General features: G+C 50.7%; 6 protein-coding genes across 6 annotated transcripts; 3 read left to right on the forward strand and 3 right to left on the reverse strand.

Moving 5' to 3' along the window:
- Positions 1-1,740: 1,740 nt before the first annotated feature.
- Positions 1,741-6,279, forward strand: BGZ61DRAFT_459149 (uncharacterized protein). The gene is made up of 2 exons (XM_046246860.1): positions 1,741-3,735; positions 3,788-6,279. The coding sequence occupies exons 1-2, from the start codon at positions 1,930-1,932 to the stop codon at positions 6,164-6,166; spliced, it is 4,185 nt and encodes a 1,394-aa protein (XP_046099299.1). The 5' UTR covers positions 1,741-1,929; the 3' UTR covers positions 6,167-6,279.
- A 40-nt stretch (positions 6,280-6,319) lies between these two features.
- Positions 6,320-7,163, reverse strand: BGZ61DRAFT_482651 (uncharacterized protein; the record flags this gene model as incomplete). Its single annotated transcript, XM_046249414.1, has 2 exons — positions 6,320-6,617; positions 6,703-7,163. The coding sequence occupies 2 exons, from the start codon at positions 7,161-7,163 to the stop codon at positions 6,320-6,322; spliced, it is 759 nt and encodes a 252-aa protein (XP_046099300.1).
- A 1,442-nt stretch (positions 7,164-8,605) lies between these two features.
- Positions 8,606-10,299, reverse strand: BGZ61DRAFT_497497 (uncharacterized protein; the record flags this gene model as incomplete). The annotated part of the gene is made up of 4 exons (XM_046251166.1): positions 8,606-9,223; positions 9,274-9,290; positions 9,357-10,042; positions 10,103-10,299. The coding sequence occupies 4 exons, from the start codon at positions 10,297-10,299 to the stop codon at positions 8,606-8,608; spliced, it is 1,518 nt and encodes a 505-aa protein (XP_046099301.1).
- A 641-nt stretch (positions 10,300-10,940) lies between these two features.
- BGZ61DRAFT_497498 (fungal-specific transcription factor domain-containing protein) lies at positions 10,941-12,513 on the forward strand (the record flags this gene model as incomplete). The annotated part of the gene is made up of 4 exons (XM_046251167.1): positions 10,941-11,223; positions 11,329-11,645; positions 11,715-12,447; positions 12,485-12,513. The coding sequence occupies 4 exons, from the start codon at positions 10,941-10,943 to the stop codon at positions 12,511-12,513; spliced, it is 1,362 nt and encodes a 453-aa protein (XP_046099302.1).
- A 541-nt stretch (positions 12,514-13,054) lies between these two features.
- BGZ61DRAFT_497499 (D-aspartate oxidase) lies at positions 13,055-14,453 on the forward strand (the record flags this gene model as incomplete). Its single annotated transcript, XM_046251168.1, has 5 exons — positions 13,055-13,070; positions 13,277-13,357; positions 13,423-13,518; positions 13,589-13,696; positions 13,735-14,453. 5 exons carry the CDS (start codon positions 13,055-13,057, stop codon positions 14,451-14,453), a joined length of 1,020 nt encoding a protein of 339 aa, XP_046099303.1.
- Positions 14,454-14,801: 348 nt separating this feature from the next.
- On the reverse strand, positions 14,802-16,568 carry BGZ61DRAFT_497500 (amino acid/polyamine transporter I; the record flags this gene model as incomplete). The annotated part of the gene is made up of 6 exons (XM_046251169.1): positions 14,802-14,908; positions 14,957-15,190; positions 15,250-15,524; positions 15,589-15,922; positions 15,983-16,460; positions 16,497-16,568. The coding sequence occupies 6 exons, from the start codon at positions 16,566-16,568 to the stop codon at positions 14,802-14,804; spliced, it is 1,500 nt and encodes a 499-aa protein (XP_046099304.1).
- Between the last annotated feature and the right edge of the window lie 567 nt (positions 16,569-17,135).

Here is a 17,135-nt window from a genome sequence, read left to right on the forward strand (position 1 = left end):
CTGAGCAATCCTCTGCATTCACGGCGCAAATCGGCGACACACTTTCACTTTCAGTGTAGCCAATGACTGTGTCCTGGGAAGGGTCCGGAGGTTGATCCAAAACCTTGTTGCTGCTTGCGCATGTTGTTCCTGGACCGGTTGGATACTGGAGGGGTGGAGGGCTGGTTGCGGCACGGGTCGTTATAGTGGCCGAGATTGGTTTGGAAAACTATATTATAATCGCTAAAAACTACCTCCCGTGTAGCGATAATGCAAATGCAGTGGATAAATCATCAGTGGAGAATTTGTTGACCGTGATAACATGCTTAGACTATGTGAAGTAAGTTTGTTTGAGTCTACCTAGTCTCGAATTTGGTTTCTTTTCCTATTTTTTTTCCCCTCCTTGTTTGCACCATGAATTCAAATCAACCATAATTCAAGTCCTAAAGAAGTTGACAAACGGGGTTTGTTGACGACAGAGAGATTTTAGGAAAGACAGCCTAGGTCGCTAAGTGTGTTGATAGTTGAGTTAGGTCAGCGTTCTATCAATGTGTTATTGAAGTGTATTTGTATTGTAAAAACCCGCGGAGGTTCACCAGGTCTCATAGATAGAATCAAGTAAGCAAGTCCTGATCCAGGCCGGGAGTATTACTGGCTCACCTATTATTGTAGGTGATTCGTCGTGATCTAGATGGGACAAGAGGAAACAAGTGGGGCGGCATTCAGTTGTTGGACGACATTGTAGCCTGCAATTCGGGCCGTGACGAATTTCATAGAGCAATATAAAACATAAAAGAAAAGATATTGAATTCTAAAACTTCTATAGGGGTAAATGTTCACGGAACAATTTCCAGACTTTCGAAATCTGAAGATATACACCCAACGTATATATAGGCTGCAATACCAGCTCTCCAGCACAACAGGTTGGGCCTTCAGCCGGAGGCTTAGATAACCCGCAGGTTACACAAGAATCCAGCCGCAGAAAGAGGGGTTGCAAATATCCCGCCGCGTTTGTCTGTCCTACTTCTCTCCTTTACGCATCATTCTTTCCATCCTGCGACATACTCAGGGTCTGAGTTACCGGTTTCCGCGAAGCAACTAGACTCGGCTATCATCATGGACAGACTCAAAGACAAAGCTCGCAAGCTTTTCACAACTTCAAGAACAACTTCGCCATCCCCGACCGTCAGGGCCGCAGCCTCGCAGGCACCCGCTGCTGCGTCGGATGGCGATCCGTCATTGCCTCCGAACGAAGCACTGTCGCCTCGAGACGGAGCGCCATTACCTCCAGATCAATCATCAGCGCCTCCGGACGAAGTGCTGCCGCCCCCAGAGAAAGTCACACGCATGCAAGTGGAAGTCTTCGACCAAGCCTACGACGAGGTCAAGAAAGATGAGCCCGGCATCGTCGACGCGTACGAAAAAATACTCTCCGGCCAGCTGTCGAGCGGTGTGGCGGCCACGGACGTCGAGGGCGATCCCGACAATATCATCGAGAAGACGGCGGCCATGAGAAGGGACCAGATGAAGAAACTAGTCGACGAGGGCCTAGTCAGGACCGAGAAAGTTGCAGCCGTCAAAGAAAATATCAACAAGGTGATCGAACCGTTCAATCATCTACGAAGCGTTATTTCTTGGGCCGTTAAGAGCGAGCCCGCCGCTTCCACGGCCTGGGTTGGTATTACAACGCTGCTCGATGTATGCTACCCTATCCTATCCACATAAGACGCTTCTCGGCCGCTAATTGCCTTTCAGGTTTTGGTTTCACCCTTATCCGAGCCTGGGGCCAATCGCGAGGGCATCAAGTACATCCTAGAGCGTGCCGAGTGGTATTGGAACCTCTCGGTATTGGTACTTGACCCAGAAAAGGTCGACGAGTCTCTCACGGTGCTGCAGAAAAGTCTTGCGAGGAGCGTAGTAAAACTTTACAAGAAGCTGCTACTCTATCAGATGCAGAGCGTTTGCCTTTACAGCCGCTCTGAGACTGCCGTTGTCATGCGAGACCTGGTCAAGCTAGACGACTGGAAGGCGCAGATCACGTCAATAGAGAAGGCGGCGGAGCATGTGAGGAAAACCGTCGGCCAGTTCCGAGATGAGGATATGAGCGCCAGATTTCGCAGTATCGACAAATGTCTCAAGGACGTCCGGACAGACTTGCAGGCTCTTACAACGGCGGTACAGGACCTCGGACTCGAGCAAAGCAATCGCCACGAAGAAGACAAGGACAAGGAGTTTCTGAATGACTTGTACGATATCGACCCCAGGCTGGAAAAATCTGCAATTGTAGACCTCAAGGGCGGCCTAGTCAAAGAAGCTCATGACTTGGTGCTTGAGCAAAGCAACTTTAAAAAGGTGCAAGCCGATGCTGACGGTCGTCTCATATGGATCACGGCCGACCCGGGAAGGGGCAAGACCATGTTCTTGTGCGGCGTCATCGATCTTTTCCTCCAAGAAAAGGAGTTCAGGGTGATCACCTACTTTTTCTGCCGGTCTGATCGACATAAGGCAAGGACGGCTAAATCGGTGCTCCGGGGATTGCTCTGGCTCATCTGCCAGCAGAGCTGGGGCATCGCACGCCGCCTCCGCGAAGAATACGAGAACCAGAGCAGAAAGTTGTTTGAGGATGACGATGCTATGGTGTGTGTGGCCCTGGAGAAGATGCTCGCCAAGGTTTTGGATGAGCCTAGCATGGGCCGCGCCATCATTGTCGTCGACGCCATCGATGAGTGCGATAACGACAGCATCAGCATCCTCATCAAGGCAATTGGCCGGCTCTCCAGTAGCTATCCGGCACAGTGGATTGTCTCCAGTCGTACCGTCTCCAATTACAGCAGCGTATTGGCGAGTACAGCGCCCGATATGACGCCCTCATACATGGACCTGAGCAAGGACATCGTCTCTGCCGCCGTCCAGGCTTTTGTCGAGCACAAAGTCGAAGCGTTGGCCAAAACAAATGGATACGACAAGGACCTTCGGAACGACGTGTATACCACCTTGTCCTCCAAGGCCAGCGACACGTTTCTGTGGGTGGCTCTCGTATGCCTCGCGCTCAACAGGCCGGGCGTCAAACCTCGGCATGTTAAGGAAACGCTAGGTGCGATGCCAGAGGGGCTCAACGGGTTATACGAGCGCATGCTAGATGGTGCCTTTGCGTCACCCGATGGTCCCCGGTGTCGCGAGATCCTCCCACTGGTCTGCGTTGTGGCTCGCCCACTGACACTGGACGAGCTGCGTGGCCTCGTGCCAGCACTCCGGAAGTTAAACGATACCGAGCTCCGGGAGGTCGTGGCCAACTGCGGCTCCTCCTTAGCCGTGCAGGGCGACGGTGGGAGTGGTGTGTTGAGCTTTATCCATCAGTCAGCCCGAGAGTATTTGTCGAATATGGCCCTGGACAAGGTGTTTCCGGGAGGAACCCAGGGAGGAATTCTGGACTATCACCGCCTTGTCTTTGGGCAGGCCTTGAACAACGTCAAGGAGCTCAAGCAGAACATATACAAGCTTTCCTCCCCTGGCGTGACTATCAATGAGATCAAGCGCCCAGAACCGGACCCTCTGTCACATATCCGGTACAGCTGTCTTCATTGGCATGACCATGCGGGCTGGCTCCAAGAGAACAGAGTTTGGAAGGTATCAGACGACGAGGCCATCCGCTCTTTCCTCTGCAGTGATCTTCTGCACTGGCTTGAGGCAATGGGCTTATTGGAGAGCATGCGTAAGGGGACGATAGCCTTGCAACAGCTGGACAAGTTTTACAGGGTACGTAATCATCTCCAATATGACTGAACCACCAGAAATAATACGGTGATAGCTAAAACCGGAGTCTCACGAAGTCAGCAAGCTAGTGGAAGAGGCTCGCCGTTTCATTCTCTATAATAAAGTCGCCATTGAGACGGCCCCTTTGCAGGTTTATGTGTCTGCGCTTGTGTTTTGGCCAACAGATAGCAAAATCAAGCGCCACTACAAGGAGGGGCCAGACAATCCGACGTTATATCCTCGGATGGTCGGGGCGACATGGTCGCAACTGATCCAGGAACTCCCATTCAATTATCATTCTATGTGTATGGCATTTTCCCCTGATGGCCGGTGGCTTGCTACCGGATCCCCAGAAGGCACTATGGAAAGCGGCATATCCAGAAGTACCGTCGAGATCTGGGATGTACTGGCGAGCCACCGCATCCAGTCCTTTCGTGTAGATGACTTCATGGTCCAGGTGGGGTTTTCTCCAGAAGGACACAAGTTGGTCGTCGTTTTATCGAGTGGCAGGGTCCAACATCTGGAGGTTGATTCAGGGCGCTGTGTTGGCAGTTTCGTCCACAATGCCGACGTACTCCATGCCGTCTTCTCGCGAGAATGCCAATTCGTGGCCCTCACCCTGCATGATAGCACTACCACAATCCTTCGGTTTGCCACGGCAGAGTCCATACAAGTCATTGCCGATGTGTTGATGTTGGGATTCTCGCCCGACAGCCTCCACCTGGCGGCGCGGTTGACGAAGGACCGGGTCGCCATGTGGCGAGTCGGTAGCGACAAGCCAGTCTGGACAGTCGAAGTCGCCGCAGGTTATGTTGCCTTCTTCGGGAACGACCAGATAGCCGTGCGTTGTGACGACGATACTATCGTCATCCGGACAGTCAGAGATGGCTCCTTGATTCGCACTTTTCCTTGCCACCCTCAAATCGGCACAATGACGTGGCTCGGCACCGGCCTAAGCTTCTTATCTTGGACCTACGATGGGAAGATCCAAGTCTGCGATGATACAGGAACATCTTGTGGTCAGAAAGTGTTCATCAAGAAGAATCAATCGGAACTGAAGAAATTCAGGCTGTTACGGCGAGATGGGGTCTGTTACACCCTCTCCACCAGTAGTCATCTCGTGGCATGGGCCGGGGGCTCAACAATCAAAATATGGGACCTGACGAGGCGAACTTCCCCCACCGTCGTTGATGATATTCCTAAAACACGCCGCAATCCAGTTTTCGAGATTACTTTCTCGCCAAATACCGCCAATGCCCCATTGTTCGCGACGTCGTCAAAGGATGTCATCAAGATCTGGAACGTGCAAGGCGGAAATGTCATATGCGCTCACACATTTCCTATGCCATACCTCCGAGACCTCGTCTTCTCCCCCGACGCCCGCCGTCTAGTGTGTCACACGTGGGACGGCCATGTTTATGTGTGGGCTACGGCCGATGGTGCCTTATCTGTCGAGCAGTTTTCGGGCCTTTCTGGGACCCCAAGTTTCTCTCCGGATGGCCGGCGACTCGCCCTGACGCTTGGTGAGGAGGGAGTGTGCCTTTGGGATTTTGCAGCGCAGTGCGTTATAGATACAATCCCCCAGTTCGCCCAAAAGGTGGCTTTTTCGCCTGACGGCAACACTCTGGCAATAGCTGGCTACTCATTTAAGCCGCGTCGCGCGCACATCGAGGTTTGGGCCGTGTCTCAGCTTCATCGCCTCCATACTTTGGACTTTGAGAAGGAGATCCTCAAGGGAGAGTTCGAATTCATACTTACATCCATCGCCTTCTCCACAGACTCCAAGTCATTGATTGTGGCTACCGATACCGCCATCTATATTTGGCCGCTGGGAGCCCCCGAGCCACGTTGTCGACTAGATTGGACGCGTGAGAAGTTTTCCAGGTCGGAGTTCCTCGCTATGTCACCCGACGATAGGGTACTCGCTCTTGCCGTGAGCGACACGGTCTGGATCTGGCACCTAGAACACACCACAGCGTCTCCACTGCGCGTCGGCATCCCCCACAAAACTAAAACATGTCGCTTCGATGCGGACAACACCCAGCTCTGGGTCGACGGCGGCGTTGTGGACTTGTCCGAGTTGACTGTCGTGGCCAATAACACTACTATTGGTGGCTCTGTGAGTGACAGCCACTCTACAAGGGATAGGTATGCTCGCTACCAGACTATGAGTGCCGGACCTTGGCTCGAGGCTCGAGGGAGTGTTTTCTTCCGAGGCTACACACTAAGCCGGGACCGTGTCTGGGTCATGAAAGACAACCAAAGGCTACTCTATTTACCACCAGAGTATCGCCCTGAGGAGCACCCGAAAATCTATCCTGGAGAGGAAGTCGCATTCATGGGATCGACTGTTGCAATTGGAGCCGAGGATGGGCAGGTGCATGTTCTTCGATTTCAGGATCATTTAACTGCCGGAGATTCACGTTGGGAGTAATGAATTGTAAATTAGTTCGTAGCTAGCAGAATTCGTGCAAGGTTTACCGAGGGTGATCTGAGAAATTACTAGGGCTATTAATAGGATTCAAAACCCGTTATAATTAAACTCGATTTACTTTCAAGTCTATTTAGCTTCTCAAAAATGTTAAACTCATACTGGGTATGGGGGATTAGGAACCCGAGGATGTAGTTCGTAATCATCAGATATCCCATAGCCATTCATCCTCGTATGGCTAGAAATGCTAGGACTGAAACTATCCCTCATCTCGTCAAGTTGAGTATGCGGAGGTAGATCATCGGGCACCATTTCCGATTGGCCGTCCGGATTCGTACGGCCCAAGAATCCGTTTCCTTCCCCATAGCCATAGCCTTTGTTTTCGGTGCGACTTTTCTCGTAGTGGCTGCGCGCGAGGGCAAAGTTGATGATCATTGAGATGAGAAGGAGTATTCTGCGCGGGTCGTCAGCTAACGGTAAATTTGAGAATGTGAGGGAGTCAAGCAGTTAACGAAACTATCCTGAGGTGCCATACTTACATCATGATAATAGCTGCAGCTAGACAAGCCTTCTGTAGTTGACACGCAACTCGATAAGATGGCAATACTAAGGACCCCCCCTTCTTTCCCTTGACCTTTGACTTTGCCAATCCGATCCCGTAGGGTGTGTTGACCTCGCCCCTGCAACTCCCAGCGCCATGTTTGTTGGCAACGGCGAGATAAATAAAGCAAGCCATGAAGGCCACATCCAATATCACCGCGATGAATGACGCCATAGGATTGCCACCGATGCAACAAATGAGAAGCAGACCAAGGAGGCAGTAGAGCATCGCGCTACCGGATATGCCCTCCACGGCCCGAATCTTCGTGCTGATGTGGAAGCGATAAGCAGCGAGGGTTGCGAGAAAATAGGTGTAAACAGCGAGGATGAGAGCGGCTGCGCAGAGCTGCACACCTCTGAGCATCCATTGGAGGCATTTCAGACCGGCTTGACCTCCCATTGTTGTTGGACGAAGATCACAAACAATGTATTTCAGTGCTCAAGGCGTTGTATAAATGATGTTCGAGGCTGGCTATGCTGCTGCAGCCCAGTCGCCAGCCACCTTCTGAATCGTAATGCTTCTGGGTTCTATTATTATCAGTCAATTCGATAGGCAATGAAGTCTTCGGTGCCGGTCTCGGTCTCGGTCCTGGTTTCGGTTTCGGTCTTGTTTTCGGTTCCCCACCTCTAAATGATGAAGCATCAGATTATCCCGCCACAATTAAACTATTTAGACATAATCGCAAAGTTGCTGATCTTAATGTGATACGTTTTACAATCCTTGCGATACCGAACATATTGACAGTCACAAAGCGGCAAGTGTGGAAAGTAAGGTTACTTGGGGGATGTGCAAATCGTGGAATTGGGACTATAATTCAGTGTAGGGTAGTTGAAATGGTTTCATCGAGATTCTATACCCAGTCAAGGAAATTGACGTCATCTAAATTCCCGTTGTATGTCAAGGTGACCCAATTTCATCCAACATAACATCAAGAGATAAAACTAGAAATTGAGTGGCTTGGTTTGAACCATGCCAAGACATACACAAACTTCTCATTGAGAGTAGAACCACCATCCCAACTCTACAGCACTCATTGAAGAAAGGCGAGGTTGGTCGTTATGTAACGGGTGTATACGCCAAACCCACTGGGCCGAAGGAGGCTTTCTTGGATGGGTGGACGAGCCCCCCTGTTGTACCGGGTTGGCTGCAGGCAGAAATAGAAAGAAGTCTCTAAATTCTTTCGTTCTTTACGGAGCCCACCGTCACTTCTCAAAATATGAGTTTATGTGTCCGAAATAGCCTCAACTAATAACTCCGCTGTTTCCTCTCCCTCCAATCTTCATCCGAGCAACATCATAGTCTCAAAGTGCTCACTTTCTTCTCGCGCCATAGCCTGATAGACTGGCAGCAGCCAATTGGGTATCCGGATAACTGGAAATTATGCAAGTGTGCGTATACCGCCTGACGGAGGTCCAAAGTGGTCACAGAGTACATTCTACGTTTCCTGCAAGAGCCCAGTGAAACGTGGTTGCAAAGGCTTGGGCCTTATGCTAAAGCTTTCAAATACTCAAGACAAAAAAGAGGTAGTCAGAAGACCAGCCATAATGGGTATGCATACTTGCCGCGAATAGTAACGTTGGATAGCTTATGTGACCATTTGATGACCTTAAACATGTGTGTGGATCGTGTATGTGTTATAGGCACCTCTAGCCGTTACGGCCAGCGCCAAAACCAAACAAGCACAAATGAAGGTCGGCCATCCCACTCTTTGGCGTTTTCGAGTCCAACTAAATTCCCAGTCAGACCACGTAGGAAACATGAAACGAATGGTCTGGTAGGCCATAGAGTACCTAGAGAATAATTCAGTCAGAGATATGCACATAGCCGCCTGCCAATTTTACTTACGGGTATGATATGGAATTGCGTCCTTCTGATCCCACATACCAGTTGGAGCAGCCACCGCTGTTCCATACTGTCTTCTTCAAGGCCGACTGGACCTCGGCATTGTACTTGACGGTCGCGGACCTTTTCACCTCCACTGTCTCGGCTTCTCCAGCAAGAACAGGGCGCATCAGCCTGATGGCATGGCCTACTTGGTTTTCGAGGCCAAGCACGACGCTGCTGTGTCCCGTAAAGCTGTTGGGCCCGAAGAGAATAAACATGTTAGGGAACCCGTTAAGAGCTGTGCCACGATACAGTTGTGGACCTCCCCGTTCGTCAAACTCCTCTTGCAAGGTCGTCCCCTTGCTTCCCACAACCTCAAGAGGATGAAACCATCGGTTGACGGCAAAACCGTTTGCAAGCACGATAATGTCCGCGGGAACGGTGCGAGGCTCAAGATTCTTCTCTTTCAGATGGGTTTTTGGACCCGGACGCAGAGTTACGCCATTCTTATCAACACTTTCCATGGCTAGAGTTGTAAGCTCAATCCGCGGGTCATGTAGACAAGGGAACCATTCAGTGTCATAAATACGCCGCTTGCAACCAATGGAGTAATGCGGCGTCAACATTTCATGGTACTAGTAGACTCTGATCAGCGAGGCTCTGGGATAGGGGCTGAACCGCTTACTTTACTCGGAACCGTTGCTTTCATGTGTTGAAGAAGGCGCTGTTCAAGATTGTACCTCTTCTACTTGCTGAAACGACTCGCACCAAAGATCTGAAAGTCAAGCTCAGTGACCAGGGTCACTAGGGCTCTGAAAGCTCGCATGTAGCCGGGCACGTACGAGCAGAGCAGTGGACTCCATCTTTCGTAGAAGTTATTACCCAAAGGAGGCGTAACACGGGGTAGCACCCAAGGAGGCTCTCTCATTAGCTGCGTGACGTGACTGGCACCGTATTCGCTCGAGAGCAGTCGCGGAACCAGCTGAGCAGCGCTGCATCCAGTCCCCACGACGACGACCTTCTTGCCGCGGAAGTCAGCCTCGGAGTCCCATCTTGCCGAGTGGATGATTTTCCCTTGAAACGTGTCCTTGCCAGGAACATCGGCGGGCCATGGAGCGGGCTCAACAAGACCCCCGACAGCACTCACAAGAACCGTGCATGTCCATGTCGTCTGGCTCAAATAGACTGATGAAGGGCCTTTTGTTTCTAGAATGTGTTTTCGTTCTGCGGCGGAGAGATCACCGAGGCCTGGAAACAGCTGGCGAGATGTAACCTCCCACAGGCTGGTTTTGGTGTTCCATTTGCATGAAACTACTTCGGTATCCAGGTGGATCTTGTCCCTCAGTTTGAAATGGTCGACTGTCATCTCAAGATACTTGCAAATCTCCTTTCCTGGTGCAAAGGTCGACCAATCCGGTTTCTGGAGGAAGGAGAGAGAATAAAAGGCCGAAGGACTGATGCTATTGTGAGCAGTGCCTCATGATATGACTCGAGTGGCTAAGGGAAAGTCTCACATGTCACAGGCTATGCCTGGGTAGGTGTTGATCCACCAGGTGCCTCCTATGCCGGATTGACGTTCCAGCACATAGAAGTCGGTGCAGCCCAGCATTCTCTTCAATTGGCACGCCATAGCAATGCCACCAAATCCTCCTCCAATAATAATGACCTTTTTGTGATGCGAGCCGAAGCCCTTTTCTCCTTGACCTGACATGACTAGATGCTATCGGGTGAGACCGAGAGCGATCTAAAGTGGTTTCGCTGGCTTGTCAGTTGCTGCAGGCACTAAACAGTGGCTCATGCGCTGGAAATACAAGTTTAAAATGGATCCGATGGCACTAAGCGATGGTGAATCGTAGGTAGGCGTCTGAGTCTACATCTCCAACTTCGGAACAGCACGGAGCACTTATATATGTGTCTCCTGACCAGTTCGGTTCGACGCTGACAAACAAACCGCCAAGAGCAACAGAAACGCGCACCTGAATTAGATCTTTCACATGCGGATAATTCCCCGGACTTTTGGTTGGAAATGCGGGGAAAGATGCAGGGGGCTGAATATGAGGCGGCTTCCGCGTCGGCTTCGGGGTCCGCGGAGACGGCTACGGAGTCGCGCTTCACCACCAAAGGTTTGACGCCCACACTCGATATAAAGGGAGCACACATGACAGAGGAAGACGACGGCATCACATGAGGCCCTTGATCCCTGTAATCTCTAAGCGCTTGATCGCGGCTAGATAAAAAACGTCTTGCCGCTGCCATCCTTGGACGACTCCCCCGCTTTCCTATTGCCTCGCTTCTCGCCTGACCATCTGTTCACATCCCATCGACTTGCTTCCCTCATGCGGGTCCAACATAATGTCCCAGCCGGCTGCTAATTGCGGCAACCAGACCATCACCCGGGGCACTACAAGGCCCTACATTGGACGGTCAAGACAGTTCAAGCGGTCCAGAAACGGCTGTCTCAACTGCCGCCATCGGAAGAAGAAGTGCGGCGAGGAAAGGCCAAGATGCCTCGGCTGCAGGCGGAACAACCTCAACTGCACTTGGCAGGCAGATCAGAACGAGACAGCTGCAGCGTCTCCGCGCCTCTCCGACGGTACTATTGCCAGCCCAGACGAGGGGCCGCTATCCGGTAGAGGTGATTCGCCACCATGGCCAACCGACGTGTCTATCGGGGCTAGCATCTGGAACGCATCACTGGGATCCTTCTTGGACTCGAGGCGGCCGTGTACGTTGTCACAAGCGTCTCCCCTCCTCTTACAGCATTACGTCACGACAACTGCAACTATGCTTCCGATGCCCCTTAGGGAAAACGCCTTTCTTAGGGAATTTATCCCCATTGCCTCAGTGGACGACATGGTCATGCACAGCGTCTTGGCCGTGAGCGGAGCACACATGAACTTCAGAAACGCATCCCCAGGGACTATTCAGGAGGCAACCCTGGACCATTATAGTACCTTGGTCCGTCAAATCCTTGTCGAGGTCTCGGAACTCAAGACCACCTGTGTGAACAAGTTGGCCAGGTTGCTGCTGGTTCTCGTGATGCTGTGTCACTTCGAGGTTGGTGTTTGAACTATTGTCCCTCGCCACGTTCTCCTTTGCTTAACTCGCCTCTTCCAATGGATTCAGGCTATTTCGGGCAGCAACAAAGGCGCGATATTTTGCCATCTCTCCGCGAGTCGAGAGATCATCGTCGAAATACAGAGCCGCCAGTCTACGGAACCTTTAGGTCTCGATTCAGCGACTCATTTCGGGCTTGGCCTCGAGCTGTACGCGTACCTCACCGTTGCAAACTGCCTCACTCCGTACGGCCTTCTCCAGGAGCGCATGTTCTCGCTCGACTCTTTCATCACCTCGCCTAGCAGTCTCGCTGTCTACAGCACTTTTGGAACAATGTTTGCCGGCCTCCATGATCTCTTTGCGCTCATACCTCAGACATCACTGCTGTTCAGTCAGCGGCTGATGGAGCAAGAGTCCGGGATTCTTGAACCCACATCTGTTAGTGTTGAGCTCCATGAAAAACTTCAGCTTTGTCTCGAAGACTGGAAGCTCCGCCAACAGGACCCAGGTTCTTCATCGTCAAGTGACTACTGTGAAGGGGGCCTAAGCAAGGTTAGCAAGATCCTTCAGTTAGGCATCGAAATATACTTGATCGCAGCGATGGAGGGGTCGTCAATACTGAACCCAAAGATTGTCTGCCAGTTTCAGAGCCACCTCGATGTCATTCATGACATTGGATTGGATCTGGACTGTTCTCAATGGTCCGCTACACTCCTGTGGCCCGTTATCATTTCTGGGTCTTGCACCATCCAAAAACAACAGCAGGAAACTCTTTCCAAGGCTCTACGCGAGTCAAGATACCGCATGAACCATAACATCAGGACTATTGAACTACTCAGACGGCTCTGGGATAACCCCGACCCTTTAGTTTACGGGCCGTACGGCCTATATCTCACGATCTCGCAGCATGACGCGGCTTTTTCAATTTTTTAAAGCAATATACCATTTTTTGCCTGCATGATTTCCTACGGCACAAACACTGTAGCCTTGATTAGCTACTAAGGGGGTCTCGTCATTTCGCTGTAGTGAAAAAATGAGACCCCAGTACTCGGTATTGTGGCTTCCTAAAACTGACTCGCAATAATGTTCGCATCTCCAAGAGCATGACCTCCAGAGTCAATTTGAAACGCTGTTACCGCGGGCTCCAAACATGCCCTTACTCAAGGGGAATTGCTTTCCCGTTTGTCAAATGAACATGCGGATAGATAAGAGCGGGCAGCGCGGACTCGGACGCCTGTGCAAGAACGAGATAAGCTTAGCCTGCATGAGGCGGATTAAACCCCAGGAGCATCAGGTGGCATTCCACCGAGGAAGACTCTGAGGATTTGTTCAACCGACGGTTTCCGAGGGCTCCGAAGTCCGTATTCATTAATCAGTCGGTATTTCAAAGTTTTGATGCCCAACATCTGATGACCTTGACCGTTTGTGATTCCGGAAAAATATCTCCCACGACAAGCACTCCTTCTGATATCATGGCTGTAACAAACGTGGTGATTGTTGGGTTCGTCATTTCTCCTTGAACAATGTGATCTTGTACATTTTGCTGACAAGGTTATAGTGCAGGCGTCGCTGGTATATTTCTCTGATACTTTTTATTGACTACCTTTTTCATCAAACTGATCTCTCCACAGGCCTCACGACGGCGCTGCTTCTGTCTGAAGACTCTTCTTATAGCATTTCCGTCATTGCAAAGCACATGCAAACTATATGCCGTAAGTGGTGGACAAACATCTCTCCCATGAACCTGATACCTTACGGTACTCGCATAGTGTATCAGTTGCAGGAACGCCTGCTCAAAGCTGGGAGAGGGACACTTGGCCGGCGCTTAAAAACCTCGCTAGAAACAGGCCCGAGGCTGGAGTTCAATTTCAGGGTATGCACTCCAGACTCTCATTCGACGTTTTATCCTACATGGACCAGTTCTTCTAAAGTCGTGTAATTAGATCTCAAAATCATGAACCGGAAGAAAGACAGAGATACTATCACGGCCAAGTGGTTTGCTGGGCTTCTTTCCGACAAGCCTTGGTGGTCTACAGTCTTCCCCGACGTGGGTAAAGATATCACCAAGCGTATAAGACTCAGCTAAAAGAATTGCAATATCGTCCAATCCCGAAGACTGAACTCGAGGAGGGCGTAGACAGCGGACATGCCATGACATCGGTCTGCATCAACACCGCCATCTATCTGCCCTGGCTTGTCGGTGAATGCCTCAAATGGGGGGTGGTGTTCAAACGAGCTGAACTAGGGCACATAAAAGATGCTTCGACCAGTCACCACAGTGGTGAAAAACCTGGCATCATTATCAACTGTACCGGCCTAGGCTCGCGTACTCTGAAGGGCGTATGCGATTTGAACCTCCACCCCGCGAGAGGCCAAATTGTTCTGGTTCGAAACGAATCCAACGGCATGACAGCGACGTCAGGGACCGACGATGGGCCAGATGAGGCAATGTACGTCATGTGTCGTCCTGCCGGCGGAGGCACAATTCTGGGTGGCTGCTACCAGCGCGACAACTGGGATTCGCAGCCCGATCCCGACCTTGCGATTCGTATCATGCAACGTTGCGTTGCTGCGCATCCCGAGTTGACCGGAGGAAGGACCATCGAATCCCTCGACGTCATCAGGCATGGGGTTGGGCTTCGACCTGCAAGAGACGGGGGTGCGAGGGTTGAAAAGGAGATGATCGAAGACATGTGGGTGATTCATAACTATGGGCATGGAGGAGCTGGATACCAGTGCTCATATGGCTGTGCGAAGGCAGTTGTGGAATTATTGAACGCTCATATATATGTGAAGGCAAGACTTTGATAGCTTCATTAGTCTTCCATTGATCCTAGATACAAACAGACGGCTTCGAACTTCAGTCAAGTGGTTTCATTATCTCGGGGTCTGCATCTCCAGATACTTATGCAACAATAATGGGAGGATATGGACATGGCAAGGCATAAAACAATCAACTTGATGCGAGTGTGGTTCATCAACAATAATGTTTATTCCAAAAACAACGGCTGTTCGGGATTGACGTATGCTCCTAACTTTTACATACATTCATTGTGATATCAACATCAATTTGGAAGCTCCTCCTTACACAACAAACATGCTCACTAGCAGCGCACGGCCAAGAGTCGGGTCAACTTCAGGGAACTAAAAATCCGTCTACTCGTGGAAAACAATCTGAGGCCCATGGTAGTGCTTCCTCGCGTGTATCAACCAATTCGCCAAGCAAAGTACTACGCCGATACCAAGGATGGCACAAGTGTAGTCTGTCACATGTCAGCCATAGAAAAGTCGCCAAAGGGTTCCTCACTGACTCATGTTTTGTGAAGTGACAGGCAAGAAAGGCGGCAGGAGGAAGAAGACCGACAATGTCGCGCCAACCGCAATGGCGTATACGTTGACAATCCAACCGACTATATTTGGGAGACGAAAGGCTCGTTTGCGTGGCAAAAATCGGTTATCTCGACGTCTCCATAAAATTAGCACCAGAGGTATGATAAATGATAACAGCTGAAGCACAATCATCGATCCAAGTAGAGCGTTGAATGCTGCCCAAGGGTCAATACACCAGTGTTAAGATGTTTGCATAGTTTCTACCACGACTCACCGATTTTAGAAACCAGGTATACAACACCGCAGAGAGATAGGATTACCCAATTGAGGATCGCAGCATTGAGAGGTACCCCAAGAGTGGGATGCATTTTCTCAAAAAAGTGCGAAAAGCTGATGCCATTATCTCGAGCAAACGCCCAAGTCATGCGAGAAGACGTCTGCATGATGGAATTGAGGATGAAAAATGTAAGAACGATACTGGAGATGGTGATTGCTATAGCCGCGGTATCTGACCTCCATATCATTCGGTATATCTCCAATGGGAGATATCTGTAGATTGTATTAGGTTCCACTGAAATTCATTTTTGACTTCCAAGGGCAACAGGCTGCTTACCCTTGAATTGCCAAAATAGCATTAATGTCGGCGACACCATACAGCATCACTACAATGAATGGAAATGTAGTGGCGAAGCCAATCGCTACTGTCAGAATCATTGTCCTTGGGACTACCTTCTTGGGTGAGCTGACGTCTTCTGCCAAATGCAAGCAGGCGTCAAGACCGGTGAACCCAAAGGAACTGGTGATAAGACTCGTCAAGAAGCATACGCCGTCGGACCAGCCGGTGAAATTGATAAAAGTGTCCCACACGAACGCGTCTGGTGCCTTGTCAGAGGGTCGAACAATGAGGAGGACGGTAACCACGATAAAGATGGCTATGTTGAGAGTGACTGAAAAGAGTCAGAAAATAGTCACTGGTTGGAATTTATCCAAGCTTTTGGGCAACTTACATCCCAAATTATGAGTCCAAAGAGCCCACGGGAGAACCAGGTTATTGTAAAGCACAACAAACAGGCCAAAAGCCTCGTAGATGACAAAGCTGTGCCATGACTTGGCCTGGAAAGAAGGACGATAGAACTGCCATAGTGCAAATATCTGTGCTGAAGGAACCATGGTAACTGTGGCTCCAATCACCTCCCAGCTAATCACTGTTATGAAGCCACATATGTACGACAGGCCCTTGCTGACTCGATCCGGAGCAAGAATGGATGTGAAGTGGTACTGGCCGCTGGCAGTAGGATAGACACTGATGAGCTCTGCCATGGACAAGGCGATGCTGAAATACAAGCTAGTTGTGACGAACAAGCCGTACAACAGCGCAGCAGGACCGCCCTGCAGCAAGGCAACCTGCATGCTAGAGGAAACCCCAGCCCAAGTGTTGCAAACGTTGAAGCCCACCGCAATCAGATTGAGGAAACCTAGTCGGTGCTTGACAAGAACGACTTCAGAAGCTGTGTCGACCACCACGACGCTTGGGTTTCGGGGTGCGGCGACCTCGCACGGCTTCTCGGTGTCGTTTGCATCTATCGCCGCCATTTTGCTTGGGCTTTCTATGTCTCGACAGAGAGTCACAGGGCAGTGTCTGGCTTCAATAAGGGTTCACAGCAAGTGGCAACGCAAAAGCCACTTAACAAAGCTGCAGGATAGCTCAATCAATTGAAGCAGGCAAGCCAGGACTACCCGCGACTCAGCACCAAGTCTTATATAGCTGCATTGGCGTTTCTCCAAACGGCTTAATCCAACCCACCGTCATGGGCCAGCTAATTTAGACTGGCTCTAACTGATATCAACTCGAAATGATGGGTAGCAGCGACGAGATAAAGGGAAAAGATTCACGTGGTGTCTTCCACCGCAAGATGAGAGTTCAGCCGCAAGCGCTTGGGGCGCGGATAGATAAGAGTCTACCGCGGATAGATAAGCAATGATGTGGATGCTTACTACACGAGAAGCGGACGATTCAACCTCTTGTGATCACGCAGCCGCGTTCATGAATTACCGGAAGCGAACCCTGTCATCAATTGTTCAAGGCCCTATTGGAAGATTCTATCATCCGAAAAGGCCGAGATAACCCTCACGGGTCGCCGCGGGTTCCGTCACGCCAGA

The sequence above is a fragment of the Ilyonectria robusta genome (genome assembly GCF_021365365.1).
Source record: "Ilyonectria robusta strain PMI_751 chromosome Unknown BGZ61scaffold_22, whole genome shotgun sequence".
In the NCBI taxonomy this organism is placed as follows: Eukaryota; Fungi; Ascomycota; class Sordariomycetes; order Hypocreales; family Nectriaceae; genus Ilyonectria; species Ilyonectria robusta.